This window comes from Sipha flava, unplaced genomic scaffold, assembly GCF_003268045.1.
Source record: "Sipha flava isolate LNK unplaced genomic scaffold, YSA_version1 111_pilon_pilon, whole genome shotgun sequence".
Classification (NCBI taxonomy): Eukaryota; Metazoa; Arthropoda; class Insecta; order Hemiptera; family Aphididae; genus Sipha; species Sipha flava.
Window position 1 is genome coordinate 349,075 of NW_020271729.1, and position 20,357 is coordinate 369,431.

At 29.2% G+C, this 20,357-nt stretch overlaps 1 protein-coding gene across 5 annotated transcripts in view; it reads left to right on the top strand.

The window, feature by feature from the left end:
* The first annotated feature begins 3,653 nt into the window (after positions 1-3,653).
* LOC112688713 (guanylate cyclase 32E) overlaps positions 3,654-20,357 on the top strand; it is a 75,479-nt gene continuing 58,775 nt past the window's right edge. The window contains exons 1-3 of one of the 5 annotated variants that reach the window (XM_025562064.1): positions 3,654-4,502; positions 14,368-14,591; positions 16,961-17,130. In XM_025562064.1, coding sequence (XP_025417849.1) covers positions 14,399-14,591; positions 16,961-17,130 — 363 coding nt within the window. In that variant the 5' untranslated portion in view covers positions 3,654-4,502; positions 14,368-14,398. Of the gene's footprint in view, positions 4,503-4,555; positions 5,227-5,401; positions 5,723-14,367; positions 14,592-16,960; positions 17,135-20,357 lie in introns of those variants that run through there. The other 4 variants (XM_025562057.1, XM_025562073.1, XM_025562050.1 and 1 more) reach the window with 4 other exon arrangements.

Below are 20,357 nucleotides of genomic sequence, written 5' to 3' on the forward strand. Positions count from 1 at the left end.
TACAAGATACCTTTTTTGTAGTAAATATTCATTACTATAAAAATAGTCCTATACATATATGGTCTAAATTTAGAATTTAAGACATTACAGGTGAAAATGTATAATTCACCCCCTTAGCATACAACTTTAACCCCTTTGAGGCACGTGAAGGGGTTGACTTATCAAATTCAAATTTTACCAAAATTATCTTGTCAATATACCAAACAAAATGTCGAGCCCATGACATAACATTAATGAAGTTCATAAATAAGGACCACCCTAATATATATATATTCTTATATAAGTTGATTTTATTATGTTGTAAAGCTATCCAATGTTGGTTTTATGTCTAATTGTGTACGATAATTTGATTAGTTATAATTTATATGGAAACATTAACAGACATTTTAAATCAATAGTAATTATAACATTTAATAAATACAACTATCAAAATGTTGTACCATCTTTAAGGTTTTTTTAAACATAATAAATTAATAAGGTAATGGAACATGAATTATTATAACTAAAACATTTGAGAACTTCATTTTGAATAAACCAAGACCAAGTTTTGTTTGTCTAGAAAAATATATTACATGTGTGCATATAAAGTTCTAGAGATTGATTTATAAATAAATATGTTATTATAGTACTATTACAATGAAGAGTTCATACTATGTAAAATAAAATAAAACTACCTACTAATTATATGATAAATGTTTAAAAGATGTACGACAATATGTACCTAAAAGTTTTTTTATATGAAATCATAGAATAAAGAATCTTAATTTCACTCTAGATACATCGTTTGGTCACATATATTGTATTAGTAGAATGAAGATAGAAAATGTATAAAAAGGTGTTTAATGTGAACGTTCAATGCATTAACTACGGTTAACCCCTATGATGAATAATCAGATGTACGTATCTAATCACCTAAATATAATTTACTGTTAATTATTCTAAAAGCTTAGTGAGATTTTCTATGGAAAATTGTGGAGAAATTAATTTAACTCATTTAATCAAGATTAATAACACAATTAAATATTCTATAAGCTTAGAATAGATAACTGCTTTTATACGTTTCAATTATAGAAGTCTGCGATATCATTAAAATGTTTTATACAAACTTAATAAATTATTTTAACTTTTACTGAGTAATAGTGTATTACAATAAAAAAATAAAAAAATAAGTTAATAGGATTGTTTAATGTATACATCTAATAATTGATTATAATATTTAATAAATTAAAGAAAACTTTTAACTACTTAAAAGTATATTTATTATTTGTAATTAGGTTCTTTCGTAAGATTTTTGATTTTAATTAATAATGACAAAATTACTGATTTAAATGATAAATAATTATTGCTATTCGTCAATAGATGAAGAAACGTATGGGTTGAAAAATGTTTCACCATTTATAGATATTTATAAAAAGTGATATTTTCTTGAATAATAAATAGTTACCCTAAGTGAACAAAGAGAGATATAATAAATTATACCCGATAAAACCAAAAATAACAACCTTCTCTGGTCCGGTTCTCTCCTTCAATAAAAGAGCGCATGTAATTTAGTAGGGATCATGAATTGCCATCACAAAATTCATTCAGTTTTACCTTATCACAAAAAGAAACCATTCAAATGCGAATACTGTAGTACAATGTTTTAGAATCATGTAATCTTGCTTGAAAGTCCTCATTGAAATTAAGTTAATAAAATAGAAAATTTATCTTCGTTAAGAAAACAATTTCTATTGCAAATGTAAATATTTTTTAAACTAACTTTATATTGCACTTAAGTTTATAATATTTCAATCGAACTATTATTGTTAAATTTAAGAAAAAAATCGTTATCAAAATGCATACGAATAAAATTTATTTAACTTTGCATTTTATCAAATCAATAACATTTAGAACTAGATATATTTGTAATACAATTCAGTAAATTAATAAAGCAACTAACAATAACAATAGTTTAAATATTATTTAATTATAATATTGTTGCAATTATATTAATTTTATATAAGGTATACCTAGGAAAAATAATGTAATATAATACTACTATACACTATTATATTGTTTAATTATATTATCATTTTACGTATAATTATGTTCTATAGGGGAAACCCTGGGAAAAGATCAACTACGTATACAATCGTTGAATTCAGGCGAACTTCATATGCTAACTCATACATGAAAAATGTTGTATTAGTTATAGTATAATAATGGAAAAGAAAGGTATAATTTTGTGACAAAGATAGAACAGGAAGAAATTTATAGATATAATGCCAAGTTAAAAATAAGGAATAAAAGGTGTCAATGATAAAGATTTTAAGAGAAATTTAATTGCAAGTAATCGAAATTTTATGTTAAAGGGAGGGCACAAGGAATCAACTTTCATTCATGGTAGAAGGGATGATCTATCGCAACTCATAATAATTCTTAGACAAGAACTTTGAATTTTTTTTAAGTTTTTTTAAATTGGAGAATGCTGCAAAATAAAATAATAAACAACCATAATCGAGTATGGAACGTAAAATGGATTTATAAATTTGTAAAAGAGCAGTAGGATGAGAGCCTACATACCAGTAATTGCTCTAAGGAAATTAGTCCAACGAGAGCCAAAAGAGATAAGTGAAACAATGTGCGATGGTCAACGCAGTATGGAGTCAAGGATAATACATAAATAGGTGGTATTATCAACACAAGGAATGATATTATTACTAAAATATACAATGGGGGGGGGGGGTCCACGTATCTGCGCCTAGTAAATATTACTATAAATACATAAATATGTTGAAATATTACCCAAATACAAATAAAAATGTACCTAATGCATTATATTTTAGCATTCGTATAATTTCTATACCCCAACATTTTTTTTCTTATAACGCACCATGAAAATCGATTTTAACAGATTAATTATAAATATATAAATTAGATTTTTTTTTCAAGTTTAACAATATAATATATCAATTTATATATAAATAAATAAATAAATAAATAAAAAAAAAAAAAATAAATAAATAAATATATATATCATAAAGCCATTAATCTGTATCAGCAAAAAAATTCGAATTACATGTTTTGCTCATGTTCCGGTCGCGACTTCAAATCGACGAAAAAAAAAATAATACATTTGTAATACAAAAGATAAATTCACTGTGCCGTTTTCATATATGTATAATAAAAACACATAAATATTGAAATGTACATAATATAGCGTACGCAAATAACCTAAACTATCTATATATGTAACATGATGTATTATTACGTCGACGTTGCAAAAGAGAAGATGACTTTCAACAACTCTGAAGGTAGACAATATATTATTATTATTAAGCCGACGTTGCAAAAGAGGAGAAGACGATTTTCAGCGGCTCCAAAGACGGACAATATATTATTATTATTAATACGCCGTACACTCGGGCTATCAGTTAATATTTTTATTAGTACTAGAACCTCCTAGCTTGTGACACCTCTTTTTTTTCACACGGGAACACCGTGTGCGAATACTTCAAGTGGTCTGTTGTACGATAATTAAGGGATGTTGGTTGAAGAATTTAGAATTTGGTTTATTTAAAACGATTCGTTTCGGAAACATGCAATTAATTAATTATTTTATTTTATTTTATTAAACCGAAGCATTGTAAGGTTTGCGCGTGAAAAAACCTGGGGGTTTTTTTTCTTTTTTTCTTAAATTTAAATTTGAACGAATTTATTGCACGACCAGGAAAAGATAAAAACGTTTATCAACTAGGTAACGGGGCACCTGGTGATTTGGTGAGCGGGGAAGTGCGCGAACGAAAAAGGCTGGGGAAAGTTCATCCGGACAGGATTGCGGTTCCGTACTGTTACCGGCCGGGCGTTTTTCTCCACGCACATCGGTTCGGTTTGTCGTTGGAAAAGCGTTTTTCGGTGCGACAGTATCACGGGACAACACAAAGCGAGTGGAGCGGGGGGAGGACACCATTTCGACGGACGGGCGGAACAGTCTTGCATTACGAGACCACGGACGCGATGAGGTTTCCCGTGCCTCCCGCGCGGGTACCGTCGTCGAACTCGAACGGCGGCGTTTACCGAAAATACGAATCCGAGAATCGGTCCGATAGCGGCATGGGGGTCTAGCGCGCGTACAGCGAAAACGCGCACTCGAGTACGTACCCCGCGGGGCTAATTCGGTCGGACGAAACGCGCGCGGAGAGCGCTCGTGGGGCGCACGGGTGGCAGCGCGACGAGACCCGCCGGAAAGCTCCTCCCCCGCGGCGGCGGTCGTAGCGTTTCCCGCGGTTTTCCGTTCCGCCGCGGTGTCCGCTCCCGTCGCCCGAGCGGTTCGCACGTGAGACGCGCGCACTGCCACCGCCGCCGCCGACGCTGTTCAAATCTTCGCCGAAGACGTGGAAAACCGCACGACGACGACGACGAACGGACATTACGTGACGTGTAACGCGGGAGAGAGAGGAAGAAAATAAATAATCGTAACGATAAAAACGCGTCAGATTCGCGTCGTGCCGCGACGACAACTGGTGATTTTTTTTTTTTTTTATGTTCTTTCCGCCGTTTCTTCTTGTGCGCCGTGCGGCTCTACCTGTATTACTATTATTCTTATACTTTCACCTCGCGTAAGCCTAGACTACTGCGTTCGCGCGCTGACCACCACCATCACCATCACCGTCGTATATACATCGCGCTTTTATCGTTATTATTATCACCGTCACTGGTATCGCCGTCGCGGCGGCCGCCATCGTCTATCGTCGCGGTTGGCGCGTGTCACTCGGTCGCGACCACCGCGCACCAGTCAAACGCCACTGGTCGCCGGTTGCGTGCGCGTATTTCCGGCTACCGGACACGGTGACGACGCGCACACACGCACACAACGGGCAGCAGTGCCGCCGCCGCCGCCGCCGCCGCGCTTTATAATAATATAATTCGCGCGCGCACTCGCCGCCGCATTCGGTATCGCGTATCGCCCGCACCACGACGTCCGCGAAAAGACGTGCTCGTCGTTTTTCAAACGTTTTGTCCCGTCGTTTTGCCTCCGCTCGCCGACCGCACCGAATCCGGCTGTCGACCCGTTACCAGTGCACCCGCCGACACGCACCGACCGGGCCAACTGCGAGTACGAAAAACCCGTCGGATGCGGTGACCGCGACCGCGCGCGAACGATATGACGACGGAGGCTCACGCCGACGCCGCCGTCACCGCATCCGCTGTCACCTGCCGGCAGGCGTCCACGTTCGCACGCACCAGGTAATTAACGGGACACGGTGTTCGGCGATCGGGTGCAGCGGGGGAAGGGGATGGGGGGGTTTGGGAAACACCGGATAACCCCCTTCCCCCGCCCCTGGCAATTGTCGTCCCGCGGTATCGCGACGACGCGCCGCCGTTCAGTTGTCGTCACGTGCGCGCACACCGGCGTTACCCCGCTGCCGAGAGGCGATAGGTGTTTACTACGTTTATCATTATTGTTTGTGCACGTCTTTTACGGTTGCCGCGTTTTGCTTGTACGCGGACCACGCGTGGTCGTCAAAACGCGAAACGAACAACAGAACGTTCAGTGCTTTATACACGGCACTCTATGGACGGTGCGTCGGGAAACGCGAAGGAAACAAACTTTTACACGCGAACCCTTCCCGGTAACCGTGACCGAGTCGTTAACCGATAAAAAAAAAAAAAAAAATTGTAAAAAAAAATTATACGCAAAACACATTTTGACGAGAACCATAGCAGATAAAACGATAAATAGGTGATGTTATTGTTTTTCTTTATTGCGCCGCTTGCTCGGACCGGTTATTGAGTTTCGTTTACAGCCTTTTTACAGACAGACCCGTTTATGCGTCGTTCGTATGGTGTTTAAAAAATATTTTTAACCCTTGCTGTTTTCTTCGTTGTTCGATGTTTGTCGATGAATCCGTACCTATGTTGTTTTAATATTCACGCAAATCAATCATTTTCAATAATAAGCTAGACCACTAAATAACAGTTTTTTGATATAAATTTATTTTCGAATTTCATTCATATTAAAAACATGTAGTTAGGTTAATGAACCAAAAAAGTAAATCGAATTCACGTTGGTGTATTATTGCGAAAACCACACGAATTGGTCAGAAGATTATATAGCATCATAAAATATGTAATAAATGTTTTGAAAGTCGTAGAATAAAATTCGTCATTAAAATATACTGAGCTTATTGCACTTATTCGATTGATTATTAGACGATCTGGAATCGTATATTTCAAAACTATACTTATAATTCGTATATATTTAATATTAAACTAAATCAAAACTCAATGTATTTGAAATTGTACATACCGAAATACTCGTATATTTAAAATTATATATGAACTTTAGCACTTAGAAATAACATTATTAATTTACATTTAGAACGATTTAATAGTTCAAATGCCTATGGGTTTTTTAATCGTAAAATCTATTAAATAATATAGTATAAATAATCATTATTCATAAGTACCTAATCCAAATAACGCAGCCTTGACCTAATATAAATATAGACATCAGTGCTAAATTTATATATAAAATTTGACTGATATCTTATGTTTATTTTACCTAATTTTTGAAATTTTATAATACTATGGTTATATTTAAAATAAGGTAAATAAGTAATATTGTTTATTAATTTTTATAGAAATTAATTATTATACTTTTAGTGTAACGATTATAAATAAAATAAAATGTTGTATACATTAAATCATACATGACCTATTACTAAAAATATTTTTTAAATATTAATGACTTTCAATTAATTAAAAATCAACATTTTTACTTAATGAAAATTATTCTATTAAGATTATTAGGTGGTTAAAATAATAATATTTTTTATATTGTTAATTATATAAGAACTATATTAAGTAACGGTAAATAAATAATTGTATTGTAATTATATTCAGAATAGAACGTCATATAACTGATAATCTATTAATATTTACGATAAAATGTACTATAACATATTATTATTTTATAATTAGTATTAATAATATTAATACTATCATTATTATAAAAGCTATTTGTATAACTAATGAGAAATGTGATGTTTCAAGATATATTTGTTTTACTTATTTCTTAAAGCATTCTTTAAATATTTGATCTAAAATAATTTTCAGATGAATTTAAATTATCTTCAAATTTATTTCGAGAATTGAGCTCTTAAATGATCGTATCAAATAATATTACTAAATTATAAATTAATAATATATATAAAATAAACTTTATAATAGTATACATATTAGAATATCATACTGTATATGATTTGTTATTGATAGTTAATTCATCATTTTACGTTTAGATTCCAAGTGTGGTAAGGAAAGTAATGGTTATATCAAAATGCAGTTTTTAATTCTCATTGAGATTTTGGATAGTAAATTTAATTTTTTGGCATTAAAATTTTATGATATTAGTTCGGCAGATAAAATACCTATTGAGCAATTAGCTGTTAGTACCAATATTTTAATTTTTCATTCTATTATTGATTTATATATTTATATATTTTATCTTATATTTTATTCCGTAAATTTAAAAAAAAAAAGAAAATAATGGCCATAGTATATATTTTTTAAACGAAATATGAATTACTCCGAGATAATTGATTAGCATTGTATGTTTTTTTTTCAGAAATATTTAAAGTAAAAAAAAACGTTTATTTAAATTCGATGTATTTTTAATTACTACATTTGTCTATTTTTAAAATTAGAACTTTATATTGGTATTTAAATAATTTCGAGAATTTCATTTTAACTAATATTCAATTATGTTATAATTTAAACAATAAAAACTTTACAGATTCATTTTTATTAGTTATGGTTTGTTTAATTGTTTCCTGTTTTTTAAAGAAAAATGTACATACATTTATTTTTGTGAATTATGTTTTGTCGCTTGTGAATGTAACTATATAACATAAATCCTAGTATATTTATTTTATTAGTACCTACGCCCCAGCATGTATAGTATGTTCAATTTAGAGGCTAGCCGGTTCAAAATTAAAAATTAGGATCTGCCGGACATTCATAAAATTTTATGATTCTGAATGACACTAAATGATTTTTCGAAAAAAATCAAAACAATTTAATAAAACCTTTGAAACTTTAAATATAGTATTACACTTTAAACATTCATTAGTTTTTTTTCTATTTATTTACAAAAATAGATAATTATCTTCGGAACTTGTATTATTGACTCAAAATATTCAATATAAGTTTTAAAAACTTACGTAAATATCACAGGAATGTAGAAATTCAACATTGTTTAAGTTAAGTATATGGACTTTAAAAGTTTTGTCGTCATGAAAGCAGAATAATTTTAAATTTGGTAATTTAAAATTAAAAAATTTAATTTGAATTGTGTTCATAATATTTTAAAATAAATTGATTATATTATGAAAACTTTATAAGCCCACATAAAAATTAGTTCAAATTAAATTATTTAATTTTAAAAATATAACGATTAATTTATTTTGAATACATATTCAATGTTTGAACTAATTTTTCAACTATTTAAAATTTAATATTACATAACTAATATTGTTCAACGTTAATAATTATACATATATATATATATATAGATATAGATAGAGAGAGAGTTAATGTTTAATTTTAATTTCATACTTTTCTTTGTTTATTTTGAGTATTAAAAAAAGAATAAAAGTATTAAAGACTTACAAATTAAATTTGAACATTTTTTCATAAATGTTAATATTTTATTAATCTCCCTTCAGTTGTTCATACCTATAGTTTTGTTTTAAATTTTTATAACTTGATATTATTTTTCGAAAAATTGAAAGAGAATTAAAATAAACAATTCGAAAAAAAACAGTAAATGAAAATAAATTTTATTATTTCATCAGTTTTACTGTCTATAATCAAAATGATGGTTTATTACTTGAAATTGTGGTGACAAGCAATAGTATATACTATAAAGTATATGCTTAAAGTATATCAGATAATTTAAACTGTAAAAATATTTTATATTTGCTTAGTATTACATAACAAAAACTATTACATTTCACGAAACATAAATTTATTATCACGCTATCATGCTTATTTTAACAAGTATTTTTTTTTTACCGAATGTAAGTGGTGTTGTGTTGAAGTGTAAATAGGTAAAAATGGTTGAACCTTTATATAAAAATTAACTTCTATATTATTTTGTTATTCCTTTATCTTGTGCGCGTTTTTTTTTTTTTTTTTTTTTGAATAAAAATTAACAGTTTTTCACGTATCATAGGCAGTTTTTTGCCGTAATGATGTATTAGTTTCGAGAATATAAAACACAATCGATTCTAAATCAACGAATAACATGCATGTATAATATTCGTTTGTTGTACTCGAAACGTTTTTATTGAACAATTTGATGTTAAACGTAACTCGGTATGGACACTAACGTATATGGTATTTCGTCATTGTTTTACAGACGAGACGTTAGGATGATTTCTGCGGAAACCCACTCCAGTTGCGCAACGGACAATACGTATACGTGCGAGTGTTAGTGTGTGAACAGACTATATTATGTGCGCACATTCATCGATGTGAAAGTTCATCGGATTTTTACCGATATTTTTGCACGTACATGGTTTATATTATTTTACAGAGGTTTACATCGTATTGAAATGTACTTATTTCTTATGCGTACATTTATAACCTATAAATCCACGTTATTGTGCGTGCAACGCTATCACGACCAGAACACTGCGAGTGATGTTAAAACGCGTAGGTCTCTCTGCGCCGTGTCGTCGGCCGTATTCGCATTTCAATTTTCCTAACATGTTGGCGGTCGCAACGTTATATCATGCGTCGTCCGTGTGCGTGAATATGTGTCTATTGGGCAACAACACGTTATTCGATTTATTCGTATGTATTGTGAGTGCATAGTACGATGTCGTTTACATTATCGCGAGCCCGCGGAGAGGAGGCGAAACTACGTAATTTCAGGATATCAACGCGCATTTTTTACGCCACGATGCGGGTACCCCCTTGACGCGGTAATTTATCAGGGTTTTTTTTAAAAAAAAAAAAAAAAAGATGACCTTTCCCGCGTATGTGCACACTATATTCAGGTCAACGAATGTGTCGATTTATATTTTATAATATTTATACATAAAGTATACGTATGCATAGGAACTACGTATCGGTACGGTACGAAAATATATATATTTTATTCGCTCAAACGGGTACACATCTTCAATACGGGTTTCGATGTGTTAGTTTTTTTTTTTTTTTTAGGTCAATCGCCAATGCCGTCCACGGATACGATAAGGACGGCGCCGAGGGCCGCCGCTGTTATCGCGTTGTTTTAAGTTTTTTCCCATTTGAACGGACGCAGAGTGATTTCATAACAAGAGCGAGAGAGAGAGAAAGTCTGTGTGTATGAAAAAGAGAGAGAGACGAGAAAAAATATATTTTCCAATACCACGATCAAGCGCGTACATTTACTGTCGGTTATTATTCATCGTTTTACCACTGAATAAGTGGTTGTTCATAGCGAAACTGAATTCGATTCTGACGCGCACCGTGTGACTGATGTTGATTATTTCGCCGTGTCTCGGATCAAAAGCCTATACCTATGTATGACATACCCGTAGTATGGTTACAAATCAGCGAGATATTGTTTCGATATATCACGTACATCATCACGAATGATTTAAAACAAACATCCCCTTCAAGATTCTCGTAGCACGTATCAATTTGTAAAATTAATTTCTTTAGTGGACGCTTTTCACGGGTGGTATAAACATGTGTAGACTCGAAAAAAGAGATCTAAATTATATTTTCAACATCATCTCAACACGTATTATTTTATCGTATCCATTTATAGTTTTATATATTTGATACAATTAATTAAGTATACGTGCAGTTAGGTACAAGGTTTTAAATGCATTCTTCAAAAAGTTCGTTCGTTTTAATTAATGTTTTTGTCAAATGAGATAGTTTTGGCTAATATTTTTTTTCTCGCCTCACATCTTTTATAAAGTGTACGTTGATGCTTTTCATTTGTTCATTGTTATTTTTCAAGAATTTCTTCATGTTTATTTTAGCTTTTATATCATTTATTATACGTGGTTTTTTATTTATATCAATATTAGTGTTTATTTAAAGGGATGACCGGGGGGTATTACCCCCTAAGAAAAAAGTATACCACACAAAAAAAAAAATTATTTATATATTAAATACTTATTCCCCTCCCCGAGGAATAGATGGTCTGAAATAAAACCTGTTCAATATTTTTTATAAAAAATAAAAATTATTTTTTCTAAATTGTACTCTATTATAATATATTTATTAGTTATTTTAGAATATTGATTTGTGGGTTTTATCTAGTAATGTTAAAACTCCTGGTTCCTTTTCATTTTGTTATGTAATGTAAGATTAATGAATGACATTTTAAAATTTTTAATACCTGATTAATTATACTTATTTTAGGTAAATATTCATTTTCAGTAAATTAATTTTGATGCATTCACATTTATAATTTACTTATTATATATATAATTTTTTGGCTGCTTTGACCATTAAAAGTTTTAGAAAATAATTTATATAGAATAATAATTTAAAAATAATCTTTATACATATTATTATTAAGCATATAACAGTGAAGTAAAAACCTTATGAATAATTTAAATTTGTCGAAACAAACTAAAATAATGAATTAGTTGCAGTATATCTGAATTAATCTGAACGAATCAAGATCATTAATTCTTGTTGAGAAGTTTATTTTATTAGACTAAATAATACATTAATTTATCACAAAAACATCAAGTGTAACTTGTTTTTACAAAAATAAATCGTTATTTATAATCCTAATTTTTTGAAATAAAGAAGGAATTGAGAATGTTCTATGTTATGTTCATTATTATGAAATTTGACATGCTTTATAAAATATTAGTGCTTAAGAAAAACTATTTAGGTAATTATCACTGGTTTTGTCATTGAATTTAGAAGTTTATTTTTTTTTGTTTGAAAAAAGATATTTTGATAACATTCTAGTATATCGATTGAATATCTTATAAAAATGTTATCTGCATCAATTTTCCATAAAAAGTTAACCCGTGTACTTAATCGAATCTATTTTATCAAAAATCTTGCTTGCCATTCTGAATATTACCTTTAAAAAGAAATTTCTCATTTATGAATTGATGATTAAGCAATAATATTGCTGCACGTGCAGTATTTTATTATTATTATTTCTGTATCGTATTCTTGGTACACTTAAGGAGTAGATACATATTATATCACAAAGCCAATAAATTAGGGTACGCTGCATAGAAGATATTAAATTCCTAGCTGTATAGAAGTCACAGTGTTCTAGAAAACTACCAAACCGTTGTCGCTCGGTTACGTTTTCTTACCATTATATAGTGTAACGCGCTGTGGTGCTTGGATTCGTGTTAAACCCTTACCCTCCCCTATCCATCACACATGGCAAATATTTTCACTTCCTTTCACGTCACACGGGGATTTCATGGCGTTCTTTAATCCTCCAGGCGGATAGGCCCGTGAACGTCTTTTCTCCACATAATTTATACGTGCGTATAAGACAGTTGCTGAGTATTTGTTGTAGATGCCATTTTGACAGATTTAATTAGACAGTTGTGTGCGGTAAAGGTGAAAAAGTGTATTTATTAACGATGCGAATTTATCGGACATTATAATATTCACAATTTAGATTTATATGAACTATGGATGAAGAATTTTTTCTTTGTTTAGTACATCAAATATTCAAAAGTTGTTTTAGAGATGTGATCAGAAAGCAAAATACTATTGTAGCTTTTAAAATTAACTTGTATATAATACATGTACATTTTTAATTAACTCAAGCAATTTCAGATCCGTTTATTTTTTAAATAATTGGAAAAATAATACATAATTTTCTAAGTTTTCTATTATAATTGAATTTTTTGGTGAGATCAGTATAACTAGTCTTATCATAAAGTATCTTAAAATTTCTTATTAGAAAATAATATGACGTTCACACATTTTCATTCCGAGAAAACTTTTCGCCAGGAATAAAATTGTATAATTTTTGATTTGTTTTATACATATTTTTAGGTTTATTTTTATATAATATATTTTATCAGTTATAGCAGTAATATTGAGTAATATTTTATCTTGTAAGAGTTATAACTTTAGTTTCTCTTCTGATTCAAAACGAATATTCATTCAATTATTAATAATCCTTTGATTACTAAATTTATTATATTTTGTTGATTTTTTTAAAAAATATCACAAGTATATCAACTAACTATTATATTAATTAATATGATCATAGAATCAGCAGTCTTTAAATAATTTATAACTAGTGAACTAAATTATAACTTAGTATTTTATACTTAGATACTAAATATTTAAGAAAGTAATTTACACAAATAACGAAACCATACGATGTCAACAGAAGTAGAATGTAATGCGTTAATTATATCTGTATCTAAATTAAATCTCCAAGTAACATTTATAACTAGTCGATTAACTTAAATAGTATACTCAATATGTATATATGATAAAGCTGGTACGTTGATGATTTATATTGACGAAAATAAACGCTGTTCAATAAATTAAATAAAAACGTCCGCGTTTTCTAATGAAGCCTGAAACTAGTTTCAGTACTCTTTCTGTTATTTTAGTGGGAGAGATATATTGTAATTTCCCTTAAAAGGAATTATTTAAAAGATAAAAGATATATTCTTTAAGAATAAATGCATTCTCGTGCGTTAAAGAAATTACACCAAGCTGATTTGTAAGTTAATAGTTGCGTGGGAATTTATATTTTTATTCTCAATTATAGGTCTATCTATACATATTATTTATAACTGTATAGTACATTATGTTACAAAACGTCTTGGACATATGATTCTAAGATGGCTTATAATTTGTCTTTTTATAAATTCTTATTCTCGTTATGTATAAAATAATATTATTTGTTGTTATACTGTGCATCAGAAATGATTACATGTCTAACGCCATATTCGTGAACTCACTAATTTCATGAAATTAGCAATACTGTTCATGATTTTACGTAATCTATTAATAAGTAAGGCCATTAAATGCGGATCGCATGTATGCAAAAAATTTACTTTATATGTGAAACTAGCGAAAAAATTTGAGGATTCCGTAAAATCGGTCGCAATATTGCCATATTCATGTACTTGGTAGCAAGTTAGTGGCTGGTTTCATGAAATCATTGATTTTACGAAATCTACATAATAATGTAATCAAATATAAAATGCATATATTAAAAATATTTATTTTTATTAAATGTTTAAACTGTATTCATGAAAATGCGCTGAAATATGTCTTACATTAATTACCTACATTATTAGTAAAGCTACTGCGGGACACATCGTGAAATGTATTAATGACGCGGGACGAATTTTTGCCAAATTGCAGATTTGTCGGCGGCTGAATACGTCTGCGGGTCATGTTTTGGCCGATCGTGTTGGCGTTGTTGCAGTTGGCCGTGGACGGACAGACGGACGAATTCGTTCTCGGTTACTTGACCGGCTCGAGGAGACGGCCCGGCGACATCACTTACTCTAAGCCCGGTCGCATGATCAGTGGTGCAATATCGTTGGCCGTCGAGGAGATTAACGCGGGATTGTTTAAGGATAAAGGTACCATTACTGTTTTCTATTGTATTATTTGAAAAACCACGCACCTCCAATTGTGTAAATACCTAAACAATAAAAGCTGACGGATTTTCGCCTCATAGAAATGCATATTATACTTGCTTTTCAACGAGATCAACAATCGATGACACGAGTCATAAAACTACTACGGACGTTCATTGCTGTTTTTGAGATGTTTTGAGAGTATTTTCAATGTTCCAGCAAATACGATGATTATTATTTTTTCTTCAATTCGATTTTTAGTATCCGTAATAATAATACGGTATACTGTTGTTTATATGATATCGAATACTTCCGCTGATATGAATGGCGCTTAAGTATAGGATAGTTAATTTTAAACGTGACATCATGTTGTCAACAGTTTAAGGAAAACATTAGTTAATGCCACAATGTTATTTATTTTTTTTAATAAGGCAGCATATGTCTAGGATGAATCTATGAAAAATTGTTGTTATGACATATTTTACTTGTAATATGTCAACTTTTTCAAATTAAAAAGGTTTCTATAATTTTTCTATTAAAATGAAATTAATGTATTTGAAAAAATTCAATAAATTTGAATTAATAACTAATTCAAAGTAATCATAAACATTTATTCAAAGAGAGATGTCTACAAATAACTTATATATGTAAGTTTTCTTTTAATATTATTAGTATTTGACTTTTATCTGATCGTTATATTTTCTGGGAAAAAAAAAAACATTTATTCAAAAAGAATTTCGTTTAACATTATATATTCCATTTTATCAATATCGGATAATTCATTATAACATAAACTAATAACTGTTCCCCGTGAATCGTGAGTGTTGTAAGTAACCTGACTCGTATGGGCAGAACATTCAAACTAGTTCTGGATTAGTATAAACTATATTTAATGAAGGCAACGTATATGGTATTCCGACAAACCGTTCGTAGATAATATTTTATGTAAATTAATAAAAACAGCTTTTAAATAAAATAATTATAAAAATATTTTTGTCTTACATTTGGAATTTATTCTATATACTATTTGAGTGACCTTGAGGACTTCTGGCGATTTTACATTGATAGATAACCAGAAACATAAGGTAGTTAAACTTGGAATTCTAGAATATATCTAATTTACTATAAGATTTTTACTTGTATTTAACAGACTTTTGGACAAGACGTGACTTTGGGAATATATATTATGGAAATAATAGACATACCGATATTACGTACGGAAATGACCGCCGTCGTGACTAAATATTACGCAATCACCAATTTGGCCTTTTAACTAAGATTAATTATAATGATTTTATTGATAATCTTCAAACGGATGTTCATATAATTAAAAGTCCTTATCTTAATATATTATAGAACATCTCCGTGACATTAGATAGAAACGTGTAGGTTTATTACAATGTCCGTTATATAGAGGCTTCAAGATTTATGTTTTTGTTTTTGTTAATTAATCTAAAAAAACCTAATATTTACTTGAGCTTATATTTTTATAAAGAAGGTATGAATGAATATTAAGTCAATTATGTTATTTTGGTACATTGTACGTTAATAAATTAAATATTAATCTTTACATGTCTCACAACTTTTTCTTGTTTTATCTATCTAAAAACCTCTGTACAACTTTTTCATCTGAATATTACCAAAGTTTTCACTAAACTTATCTCACAATAAGGTTATGTTCTATCTCGTAAAAATGAAGCTAGCAAGTTAAGATTGTGTATATTATTTGCCGCAAATGTATTTACTCATATTTTTTTGTATATAAAAGGTATCTGAGGTCAGTGTTTTTAAGAAGTTAAGAGTTTAAGTTTAAAATGTTGTCTTTCGTTTTTATATAACTGGAATTACCCTCGAAATTAATAATTATAATTATTTTAATTTTCAATTTAATTAATTTTTTTTATATATATATATAATACTATGTGTTTTTAATTTTGTCGTCAATAATTAATAATTATAAAATTTTTATTCACGATAAATTTTAATAAATGTATTTCGTTTAATGTAAAAATATAAGACATTACTAACTTGAAATTTTACATGGGCACTGTAATTCTATAGGTAATTTTTATTTTTTATAAAAAAGGTTTTATGAATAAGTATACAGTGGTGAAAATCGATAGAGAGCGTATAAAAATCGCATGTTCCGAATACTTTTTTACATAAAAATATACAAAACTTGCACCTAATAAACGTGAGTGATATGTATATATATTCATAGAGTCGTATATATTTCATTGGAAAAATTATAGGTTTCTTGTGACATGTTGATTTTTAAGAGGGTCCATGAAAAGAACTCATTCATCTGGATTGTTTCATTTTTTCGTACATTTTTATCGTTATTTTTCCCTTTTATTGTTTATGTATAACAGGTCACTCGTTGAGTTTTTTGGTATCCGAAACATATGGAGAAGAATCGACTAGTATCCTCGAGACAGCAGAACTGTGGAAGAAAAATATATCGGCTTTCATCGGACCACAGGAAACATGTTTCCACGAAGCTAGGATGGCCGCTGCTTTCAACCTTCCGATGATATCCTATGTTAGTCAGTATAAATATACATTTATGATTAGTTTAGATATAGCGTAGCATAGTAGTTTATTCATCTGATAATTGCAACGACAAATTATTTATTTTATTGTTTCGTTACTACATTAATAGGTATATAATTATATTTATTCATCGAAGTTGAATGGTTTGGGTTTTATGCAATGATTTTTGAGTTACTTTGGATCTTATATTATTTTGATGATAACCATATATATAATATGATCGATGGTGTCTATCTTATAATACTGGTCTTTTATAAAAAAAATAAAAATAAAAAATATTTTACTGGTTATTTGATTGAAACTTATTTTCGTTTAAAACGCATGAATGAATTCTGGATAATATTATTACCCGGGAGTATTTTCTAGATAGCCTATTATATTAACAATTTAGAAAATCCAAACTACCGCTATTATTCTTTATGTTCCGTTTTTTTTTTTTTTTTTTTTTTTTATAAATCGACCGTTTCTCAGTTTCTTGCTTTTATAATATTGAAAAATATTTTCAGTATGAAACTTATAACTTTTAAAAAGTGTATAATGTATGTGTACAATATTATACATGAAATACAATATAATCATTTAATAAAGTTTGTTGAAATTTGCGCTTTTTTGAAAGCTATTATTATTATTATTTTTTTTTTTGTAAGTTTTTCATCTTAATTACATTTTTAGAAACTAAAAATATTTCATTTTATAATTAATATACGAATATAACTGTTTACTGATTATAATATATCATGTTTTTAGGTATAATGGTATAATTTTAAAATTGTTGCTAATATTTTTAGATTAAATGGAAGAAAATTTAAAAAATTTTATTCAATAATTCAACATGTTATGTTTTATATTTACATGTTTCATACAATTTGATCTTTATACTATATAATACAATTATAGTAAAATACATTTGATTATTAAGAAGTAGTAAGAAATTAGTTTTGATTTAATATTCCATTTTATATAGTTTATTACAATAAATATTTAATTATTCATAATCAGTGTCCATAGAAAATGAACACTTAGTTTTATTTTGCTCTTCAGTAAAAGCAAAATTGGTACTATTTTTAATTTTAGATCAGGTGAATCATAATTTTCTTTTAATATTATTACTACATACTTTTTATTTAACTAATATGTATGAGTATTGAGTGAATATGATAATATTATTAGGTAAAAATCGAGAATAACAATTAAAAATAAATTAACTCATCTAAATGTACGAAAGAAGATATTTTCTCTGTTTGGAACATACCAGTATTGATTTAGCTAAATAAAAAATTAAATTTCTGGTACATATTTATAAATGCTTTTTGTCTTTATGAATATTGTCTGGACCTATTAAGTTCTAAGCAATTATTGCATCGGTATCTGCAATTGATACAAATCTACACATGTATTTGTATCAAAGAAATATTGCCTATATAGTTACATTTTATAGCCGATTTTGGTGAATTCATTTGAAGAGGGATTCCCCCAATATTGCAGTAGGATTAAATTCACACAAATTCACTTATCCACACCTGCTAGTGAGTTGGAAATTAATCTTTTACCGTCTGTTTTTGAAGGGAAATTAATTTGTTTTTACTTGTATTCCATATGATTTATAAGTAAGCACTAACTCAAACAATGTTTTGTTATATATATCTCATAATTGATTTATTGAAAAAAATAAAAACATAAAAACAATTGATAATTAAATATACATAATTATTAAGTTAACGTAATATATATTAAATCAAAAATGTAGAGTAAATCCAAATAACAAATGTTTTATGAAATGTTTAATGCATTTTATTTATTTGCTGATTCGCTGGCCACTATTGGGATATTATTATTAAAGATTGTCGACTACAAATTGAAATGTATGGAAAGATTTTAATAGAGTGAGATCAGCTTATAAGTGTGTAATAAAATATACATTTTAGTTACTATTTTAAGTTTTTGTAACCTTAAGCGTGTTGCAGTAAAATTTATTTGAAATATTTATGATCTTGAAAATATTATCAAAAGTTACGGGGAATCCTTGGAATACAATAATAGAAATCTCGCCAACTATACACCCATGTGAATAATATCTAATTATCATTCATTCTTCTAATTAAAACGGTTTATGAAACTTAAAACGTTATTACCTCTACCCGATTTCGAAACTTTAGTTTTAAACATGCGTTCGGCTGTTCATAACGCCTTATATTTCCAAAAATAAGCTTCTAATTATCTACTTGCAGCTCATGTAATGTAAAAGACATCTTTGTATGTACATTGGACTATTGTATCCGTAATTTAAACGCAAAGGCAAATATAATTTTTTATGAATTAATACTTCGCTCCATAGATTAAATAACTTGTATGTCCCAAGTGACTATCAAGTAATGTTAAACGTTTAAATATAAATATTATGTGTGATGAATTGCATTGTATTCGTTGGTTTTAGTTTCGTTTCAAAATAATCTCTACTCCGTATGACGATGTAGTAAATGACTGACGTAGGTATACTTTTACTAGAATAGAAAAATACATTTTTCATATATACATCTAAGTGTTGTTTACTAAAATTTGATAACTAATTGATATACTAAAATCTGATATGACGTTGCTCATTTACTATATATATTTGCTCGATAAGTTCTAAATTGTATAATAACCTAATGGAATGTTTCACGGTTTTTTGGCTTAAATGTTTTCTCTAGTTTGTGAAGCGAAAAAATCATAAACTTTTATAAAAATATACGAGTACAAGTTTTATACACTTCGATGGTTATAAATGTACTTTATAATTATTTTATACTTCATCCATCAGCTTTTTTTTATGAATAAAACGTAAATTCAAAATCTGAAAACACACGCAGTTGCATTTAATCTTGTGAATGAACATATTTCGGATTGGATTGTAATTACTTTAAACATTTTTTCTATTAAAAAAAAATTTTAATTTTTCCATTTATATTTACTGAAATAGATTTTATAAAGAAAAACTTAGACATAATTTTGTAGATAATTTAGATATTTAATTTACTTTAAAACTAAAATCAACTGCATTGAATTATTTGTTACGACTACAAAAAAAGATCCACTGAGATTTTAACTTGACTTTTTCCTATTTTATTTTGCTATACACTCTCATGTTCATGCTTAGTCCATTAACTTCTATAGACTTCTATATATTTCTAAGTGTTATACTATGTACCACTTGTGTATTTTTTTTTTTTTTAATCG